The sequence below is a fragment of the Dendrobium catenatum genome, unplaced genomic scaffold, assembly GCF_001605985.2.
Source record: "Dendrobium catenatum unplaced genomic scaffold, ASM160598v2 fragScaff_scaffold_911, whole genome shotgun sequence".
Taxonomy (NCBI): Eukaryota; Viridiplantae; Streptophyta; class Magnoliopsida; order Asparagales; family Orchidaceae; genus Dendrobium; species Dendrobium catenatum.
Window position 1 is genome coordinate 807,648 of NW_021319373.1, and position 9,415 is coordinate 817,062.

At 36.8% G+C, this 9,415-nt stretch overlaps 1 protein-coding gene and 1 long non-coding RNA gene across 6 annotated transcripts in view; both read left to right on the top strand.

Annotated features, from left to right (window-relative positions):
• Positions 1-7,412, top strand: part of LOC110102566 (SNARE-interacting protein KEULE) — an 85,418-nt gene extending 78,006 nt beyond the window's left edge. For 4 of the 5 annotated variants that reach the window (XM_028697299.1, XM_028697298.1, XM_028697300.1 and 1 more), the window contains 2 exons: positions 7,060-7,185; positions 7,278-7,412. In XM_028697299.1, the coding sequence (XP_028553132.1) occupies positions 7,060-7,185; positions 7,278-7,382 (231 nt within the window). In that variant the 3' untranslated portion in view covers positions 7,383-7,412. The remainder of the gene's footprint in view (positions 1-7,059; positions 7,186-7,277) is intronic. The other variant, XR_003701628.1, reaches the window with a different exon arrangement.
• A 598-nt stretch (positions 7,413-8,010) lies between these two features.
• Positions 8,011-8,689, top strand: LOC114580269. The gene is made up of 2 exons (XR_003701629.1): positions 8,011-8,512; positions 8,608-8,689. It is a non-coding gene; the product is annotated as an uncharacterized LOC114580269 (long non-coding RNA).
• The last annotated feature ends 726 nt before the right edge of the window (positions 8,690-9,415 follow it).

Consider the following 9,415-nt stretch of genomic DNA (forward strand, 5'->3'; position numbering starts at 1 on the left):
TGGTGAAATTTCATATTTTAAATATCAAACTTTTCAATACTTTCCAAATTTCCAAATCCAAATTCATGCTGCTACTATATGCCAGATACCACGTATTATATACGTATCTGATTGACGACTTGCATTAATCAAAAGTTCTCTCTCATGATCGGGAGGGGTATTTAACTATAGCTTCCAAAATTTACCTCGGAACTTATTCAGTTAAAACTCCCTCGCCGAAAAAAGAAAAAGCGAGCGGAGGCCGGGGCCGAATTTTCGGAGCCCACAGATTTCTTGTGACTCCGCTGGGGATTGGTTTCTCTTTCCATCTTTGGCTAGTTGTCTCAGTTTTATAGTGGCAATTATTTCAACCCGTACTCAAGATTTTGAGTCTTTCAAAATGATCGTTTAATGATTCAAAATTCTGAATTTTCTAATAAGATCATTTGACAAATTCATTTGGCATTCAGTACAGTTTTAAAATTATTTTTATTGCTTGCTTATGATAATCATTTTTGTCTATTTTTGTTTTTATGTTATGTGCAAGTCTCTGCATTTTGTAAGTGCGGGGTGGTGTATCAGATTCTGATTACTAACCCTTACCTTTCATTTATGCAGATGGATCTACAGAACACCCCGATGACCGTCCAACTGGGACGAGGAGCCAGGATCCAGCTGGCTAATGCTGTCATAGAGATCGGAAACACTGGAGCTACCATCCAATTTGGTAGTGTTGATTTTCCTGCAGTTGTTGCAAAAACTGTCGGAGCTCCTACTGGTCGTGTACATCTGCTAGTACAACGACCTCCTACTGAAACTTCTCGTGGGATGGTTTATGTATTTGAAAGACTTTCTCAAACTGAGGCCCCATCAAACAAGAGGATTGTAGCTGACAAAAGAATCTCAGTGGTGACTTCCAACACCACTACTCAGCCAACCGGGTTGTTTGCACATGGGAAATATGATGTTGAGGCTTCCTCATTTGGAGGAAGGCTCACTAGGAGGCAAAGGAGAAAGAAAAATGCTGAGCTCCGGGCTCAACAACAATTCTCGGTCCATCCCTCTAACATGCCGGCCCGAGAGCCAGAAGTTTCCATTCCGACCCGGAATGGATTTGCGAATTTGAAATGGGTGAAGAGAAACAGCTCCACTGGTGAGCTGAAGAAATTATTTTGGGACCAGCAACCTGAAGTCTCAGCTCCTTCAAAGAGGAAAGAGCCTGAAACTCTGTCCGCTAGAGTATACAGAGTATTGAAGACAGTGAAGGATAAAGGTCTGAAGAAGAAGTTTCAACGGCCTTTAGTGATCGAGACCAGAAGAATCCCGCCAAGGGAGCGTCTGTCCTTTGCTGCAGAAAGAAGAGAAAGAAGGTATACCCCATGCGGTGAACATCGGGGTGTGACACCCAAACCATATGTTCAGGGATCCACCGCTGAAAGGTCCCGGTGGAAAGGAAAACAAGTCTGGAGGCCAAAGCCTCGAAGAAATGAGAAAGAAAGAAGAGAAAGGAGGATTGATTTGGGCGTGACATCCGGTGAGGCTTCCCGGAGATCCGCCCACGTCAACAAACAACGTCAGAAGTGGGCCCCTAAAAGGACCCATAATGACATTTCTCTAGACAGTAGACACCTTGGAGAATCCTCCAGGGGATCCCGTCGCCCTCCATCCCCTCCAAAGGAAGAGATTAACTTTGATTGCAGCCCACTGATCGAAGAAGTCCCCGTGCCTAATCAAGAACTGGAAATCCAATGGCGTCGTCGCTCGGAGATCCGACTACTGGAAGAAAATATAGATGATCAAAATGTAGAAGAGGAAGAAAACCTTGAAGGGGAAGAAAATATTGATGAATTTATGGAGGGAAATTTAGAAGAAGAATTGAAAGAAATGAATAACACATTGGACATGGAGGTAGTCTATATGGTTAGACACACCAATGCTAATGAGGAAGTCTACTACGATGACGATGAAAATGATGACGATCAACAACCGCCAATTAGGCGAGTTTATCAACTTCGTCGTGAAGCTGGGTCCACCACTAGTAGAGGTGGTCATTCCCAAACAGAGGAAGAAAGAGAAGAAGCCGAGGAGAATCCCTTCGCTGACGAGAATGTCACACTTGCAGACATGCAAAGACATATAAGGCGACAAATGAGAGCCAAAGATAGATAAATCTCTCAGTTAAATAAGAAGATGACTGAGATGATGGCTCAGATGGGGGCAATGATGCAGAGAACTGCCGCTGTTGGTGTCATACCCAATCCTCCACTGATCCTCCAAATTTCCAAATGCCTCAAGTATCGGGAGTACGAGGTATTCCTGAAGGTGGTCACGAGGCTCATAGATAGATCATGAAGTGACTTATCAACGACTTGATTTGTCAAGTTATCTATAAGTGTCGAAAGTCAAAATTTAAGAACCTATTGAAGTTGATTGCAAGCAAAGATCAATGATACAAGTCCACCATGCTGACCACAAGCAAATATATAATAGTTTTCACTCATGTAGTAGTCCACTTATGGGTGATGACGATTAATGTGCAGTGGATGCTAAATCATCCATACAATTGATAGCCACTCAGTAGTAGTCAAATACATAAAACCTTCTACAAGCAATGACTAAAGATCTGCAATACATATAATTTATTTACAAATACGGATGTATGTATAACATGCCACTTATGGGTAGATGCAGAAAGACTTCAGTAAATGCAGTATCCTGAAGTCAATTTCAGCCTATAAATGAAGACATCTACTTACCTACATGTAGCAGTAGCGGATGTACTGAAAAGACCAAATACCACAATAAATGCATGGAGAATACGACAAGTGCAAGCTCCTACGATCCAAAGGCAGGAGATTAGTTAGTGCACTATGATCCACCTCTAGAAAGCAACGAGTAGTGCACGACAATCCACCTGTATGAAGCAGCGAATAACTCTATTCAGGTTCATATTCATTTTCTTCTTCTTCTTCTATTTTTTCGTCATTTTCAATGTAGTTATTTCTTGGAGGATTTTTTTTTTCTACAAGACGCAAAGAGATGACCATAAAGCCCGCATTTATAATATGGTCCAATCAGTTTTGGTTGTTCAGTAGGTTTAGACCCCATTATTCCTTTACCTTTATCCATATTTTTAGTTTCAAATGATTTAATTCATACTCCTGATATTCCTACAGAAGTTTGTGACGATTGAGTTTTAACCCGGCTAGTCTATCTTCGCTTATATGTTTTAGTTATTTTTTTGTGACCTCGTTGATGTTGTTTTTCAATTTTTAATGCCATTTGATAAGCCTCATCGAGTTTAATTACGTTGTGCAGATTTAGTTGATCCTGAATTGTCCATTTTAGCCCGTTGATATACCTAGTGACAGTTCTTTCCTCGGATTCATCTAAGTCATTTCGAGATTGGAGTTTATAGAAAATTTATGTGTATTCTTCATCCGATTGATTACCTTGACGAAGGTTGTTAAACTCTTGAAATATAGTTCGTGCGTGGTCTGAAGGCAGAAATTTCCCTCTCATTTTCTCTTTCATTCTTTCCCAATTTTGATTTTTTTCTTTCCCTCACCTTAGTCTATTGTTTTAAAGATTTTTTCACCAGGTTAATTCATGACCAGTGAGTTTTAAGCTTGCAAATTTAGCCTTCCTTTTATCTGGTATTTCCTTCCATTCAAAAAACTGATCAATTTTTTCTACCCATTCAATGAATTGGTCGGGTTGTAATTTTTCTTCCAAGTTATGAACATCAATTTTAATCCCATAATCTCAATTTTGTTGTCGCCTATTTTGATTTCTAGGGACTTCCTCTCTACTTTCAAATGTTTGAACATTAGGATTATTAACATTTAAATTTGTAAGAGTATTAGTCATGTTATTTATTTGATTTTGCAAATCCGCTAGCTGTTACATCATTTGTTGCAAATCCCCTTGATTATTATCCATTTTTGTTTTCTTAAGAAAGAGACTCACAGCAACCTAGGATTTGTTAACTTGCTCTGATACCAAACTTGATGAAGGCAAACTAGAAAGAAAGAGCCAAAAGAGGAACAAAACTCGATTCAAACTAGAATGCATACATCCAAACAAACACCAAGATAAATGAAAGCCAAACAAACGAAACAAAATTAAAATTAAAAAACACTATCCTCAGAACAACCGGCAAGCGGTTTCCTCACTTCTAATGAAAAAGTAGGCAAAGTAAAATAAGTGCTTAAATGCTTTCAAACCAATGGTCCACCATAGTTACAAGGTCCAACGTCCAACAAAACTCCTCCAACAACTGTCACTAAATCAGCCAACAAACACCTTCCAATAGGTCAAGAAGAAATATACAAGTGGAGTGGAACTTAGGGAGAGAAGAAGAGGTTAGAAGACCAAGACAAAATAAAGAAGAGGAAGAGAGAAATGGAACAAGCTCTCAAGCTTTTCCAAAGAAGAAACCCTCAGGTTTTTGTAGAGACTATGCTCAAATATTCAACAACCCTTTATGCTTAAAAACATCTCCAATTTATAGGAGAAAAGGGGGCAGCCAAATAGTCATTCCACCTCCAACCGAACCAATCAGGTTAGGGGAAATAAAAGGCCATAAGCTATTCCATAACAGCGCCCGAAAAGGCCACACAAAAGCCAGGAAAAGCAGCCACGGGACAAGCAGCCAGGGAGGAACCGAAGGGGCAGCACAGGGAATGGAACCAGCAACTAGGGGGACCGGTTTAGGCCACGGGAAGGAGAATCGGGAGGGGAAAAACCGAAGAGACATAGAGAAAGGAAAAGACAAAATTCAACTCCACTTAATGAGCTAACATGAGGAATAACTTTACATATTAATGAGCTAAACATCAGCTCAAGCAATTATGAGCTAGGACCAAGTAGCTCCCAAAGAACATAGCCCAAACCCGAGCTGTCAAGGCCCAACCCAAGAAGCAACCAGCAGCCCAAAGACTAAAGAACCCAAGTAGTTAGCACAACCAAGAATTGTCATGCCCAAGCACTACCTACACATAATTATTGGATGTTTTCCATCATAGGATAGCATAAAAAAAATAAAAAATAAAAAATAAAAAATAAAAAACTGTAATATTCAAATGACAATAAAAAACGAAAATAAACTGAAAATTGCATGCATTATATGATATGATAATAGATAAAGAAATCTAAAAAGCTTGATCTTAGTGTTTAAAAATTGATACCAATGTTATGTAGTACGCTTAAGGCCTAGAAGGAATTGACTCTTTATGTGATTGGAAGAAGAGTTGTTTAGCGTGATGGATTGACTGGAAGTCATTAAATGTAGATAGGTGATCAGGAGATGGGAGATTTGTTGCCAACTTTGTCACAAATAACAATATTTGCACTGGATCGTTCCAATTGAGAGGAACAATGAATAATTGAAAGATAGGAATCTTGCTGAAGGCTTGCTTGGTCGAGACAAGAGGTTGTAGTGATTGGGAAGATGTTCGAGACTTTTGTAGTTGGTAGAGAAGACTCAAGCGATGGCGAATTGGATGGGCTGATTTATGATTTAGCAAATGGAAGGAAATGAGTTGAGATTAATAATGAAAAACTGAGTCGATGTTGAGGAAGATTGCACAGTTGGAAAGGGAAACGTTGTGATCATAAGTCATGGATCGGACTTAGATTTTGTATATGATTATTACTTTAGCAATGACTTAATGTGCAATGAAAAGAATGTGTGGCGAGCAAGTGAATCAGAGATGCATTTGAGAAATCATTTGATCAAATAGGAATGTGCGAACTCATGTGCATGAAGGATTCATATGTTCTGATACTATGAGAGAGAATCGAGAAGTTGATAGGGGAGGAATCCATAATTGAATTCATTCATCAATAAACTGATCAAAGAAAAGCTAGAAAACTACATTTATTGAAATATGATCGTAGAAAATAAGCTTGAATTCAGATATAATCCTACATTATTAATTAAATTCTAGCCTAGTATTATCCAACAGATAATTAATGCTGACTTTGACTAAAAGAAATAAAAAATTCTTAATTAAAATGAACTAAATCTTAAATTAATTTCTTGTGTTGTATCTGGCTCATAGGGAAAGGAAAGGTGAGAGGCTATCATAAGGAGATATATATATATATTTATAGGCATTTTGAAATAAGTACAGAGGTGCATGCTTTCATTGATAGTTTATTTATGGCTACTGTGGGTCCTAAAGTACCTTCTAGCAAGTTAAATCATGAATTACAGAAAAATGATAAAAAAATAAAATTAACTTATACATTTCTAAAGAGGAAAGAACGAGATACTTTGAGAAAACAATTAAGAAATATTGTTGTAAAATGTTGAGGCCACAATCTCGATTGACATATTGGTAAACTTGCATACTATAGGTGATTTCATGCTGTTGCAATATGGATGCAATCGTGGTTCTTTTTAGATGCGGTGGCTCGCTAATTGGTTGTCATCCTTAATCATACTCTCTCATTTTGAGAAATTTCCTATTATTTTAAAAAATGGTTTAGTCTTGAATCAGGATATTACTTTTTGTGTTTGAGGACTTCATAATATTTTAATTAGTTATGGTGTGCGAGATGAATTTTTTTTTTTTTTTTGAAATTAAGATGTCTCTTATTTGCATTGTACACAGATGATGGTTTTTTTTTTTTTTTTGAGATCCGCTTTCTTATTTTTTTTCTTAAAACAATAGCTAATGGAACGTGTTCATATTAATGAATACGCTGTCATGGTCTTGTTTTCTTGCAACAATTTTATTTACTATCTCTAGCATATTTTCCATATGGCTATTTCAATTGTAATTATTGCATACAAAGGGAAAACTGTTTTAACCATAACATTAATATGAATTTCACTCTAGTATGTCCAGAATCAGTGAACAGATTTTATCCATTATCTAGGGCCACTATTATAAGCTTTTAAAAAGTATAATAGCAATTTATAATTCTAGTACTGAATATGTTAGCTTTTAGAAGTTACTTGAAATTTTTTAACATCTCCTTTCAATAATGTACGCATTTTCACGGTCTTGTATGTAGTGATGAATTAGCAAATTCAAATTTTCTTCAGTCTTACGATGTAATTTTGTGCAGATAGCAGGGAAGATTAATGAACTAATTAGAGAACTTGGACTTCGAGAAATTGGGAAACTGGAACAGGATCTAGTCTTTGGAGATGCAGGGACAAAAGACTTGATCAGTTTTTTGAAGGCAAAGCAGGTAACCGGAGTCATTGATTGTGGTATGAAGTTAGGCATCTCAACCATCCATCCACCATGTTAATTTTATATTAAAGTGAGCTTATCGTACAGGAAGTTACTCCGGAAAATAAGATCCGTTTATTGATGATATATGCGGCTATCTTCCCTGAAAAGTTTGATGGTGACAAAGGAGAAAAGTTGATGCAAGTGAGTTAGCAGTTTTCTGGTGTTTATTTAAATACATTTTCTGTTAAAATCCAACATTTTATGTGTAAGATATTTTATATCTGCTTTTTCTCAAGGTTCCTTATGTTGTTATCAACCATCAATTCATGTTAAAGTATAACTTTTTATTAAGTTATTCTATTTTTTCTGGGTAGATTTATAATATTTTCTCCGAACTTCTGTAAGTTCCTATTGAGATTAAAAAAAGCCATGTAATTAACGTTTAAGTGCTTGTGCTTTCTAGTAACTGACAAAAAATATTTTATTTAAGTTTCAATTATGATGTATTGTTACTGAGAAATCTATGATTTCATTGTTTAAATTGTCGAGTTATTCTATTTCACATACTGTTTTATTTATTTAAGCAGAATATTTTTTGAATTCAACACAATTCCTGGAACTTGTTTGTTCATGAATATGTCGAGAAAAATTGTTGGATGAAATTTTTTATGGAAATTGAGTAAATCTGTAGTACAAATCGTAGGATCACTGAAACTGATTTGGTACATAGGAAATGATAAATATGTCGTAATTGCAAAATTTTATCATTGCTATGATGTTGACTTCTCTAATTTGATTGTAAGACTACAATACTAATCAACAGTTTATTTTTTATAATTCATTTTTTGATTTCTTCTGATGATGATGCCACAAACTTTGTGCAAATTATTGGGCCAGGTGACCGAAGCCATCTCTCCGTTCGGTCGCCAATAGAAATGCGACATCTGTTAGGCATTTTTTTAATTTAATATATTTGCTTTATGTCTTGTCAGAGTTAGCGACCCGACCCGATAACGCATTTCATTTGAACTTTTAAGCATTTGCCGCCCTATTTTTGCATTTTGATACCCGCGAAAGACGCAAATATGTACTGCTGTAGAAGAAAAAACGAGCCAGAAAATTGCAGAGAAGAAATGGACTGCTCAGCGAAGAGGGAGGTGGAAGAGGGCATGGAAGAGGGAGTGCATGAATCGGAAAGGATGCATGAATCGAAAGGGCTGGTGCATGAATTGGAATCAGAACCTAACTTAGCCGGAAATTCCTCTGGTTTCAACATATCGGTAAGTTAGAAAGTTGTAAACAGTCAGTTTTAATATTATCGCCGCAGAAAGAAGACGTAGGTTTCAGCTCATTAGTCTTAGGATATTTGATTTTGCGATTTTAAAAAGTTGTAAACAGTCAGTTTTAATATTATCGCCGCAGAAAGAAGACGTAGGTTTCAGCTCATTAGTCTTAGGATCTTTGATTTTGCGATTTTTAAGCAGAATAAATTTCTTTTGGCGAAAAAGTAAAAAAAATCTAATGTTGTTGTTGCTTAGTTTTGATTATTGATTTTAGGATAAATATGATAAATAAAAAAATTGAACTTGTTGCGCTTTAGTTGCACTTTAGTTGCGCTTTAGTTGCACTTTAGTTGCGCTTTAGTTGCGCTTTAGTTGCTCTTTCAGGCTGTTTATAAAGATGAGACAGAAGCATATGAATGTTTTTGCACTTATGCTCACGATAATGGTTTTAGTGTCCGAAAGGATCATCACAGTTTTTGGCCAAATTCTAGAAAGATAAAATCGAAGGACTTTGTTTGTTCAAAAGCTGGTTTCAAGAAAAGTGATGACATAATTCAGGAAAGAGAAAGAGATTCACTAGACCAGTTGTCAGAACTGGTTGTCCAGTCATGGTGAGGTTTGTCATAGATGAAAATGGTTACTGGCATGTCAAAAGATTTATTGAATCCCACAACCATGAATTAGCTAGCCCAGCCGACCGACACCTTTTAAGATCATGTAGGAATGTTATTGAGGAAAAAGCTTCCGTCCTAAAATCGATGACAGATGCAGGGATTAGAACCGTTGATGCATATGCCTACCTTGCAGAGGAAGTTGGTGGATGTGAGAATGTCGGATTCTCTAAGAGGGATGCCTACAATTTGATTCAGAAGGAGAAAAGAGCAAGGATTGAAATTGGTGACACTAATTCTTTGATTCAATTATTTAAAGATCGACAAGTGGAGGACCACATGTTCGCAT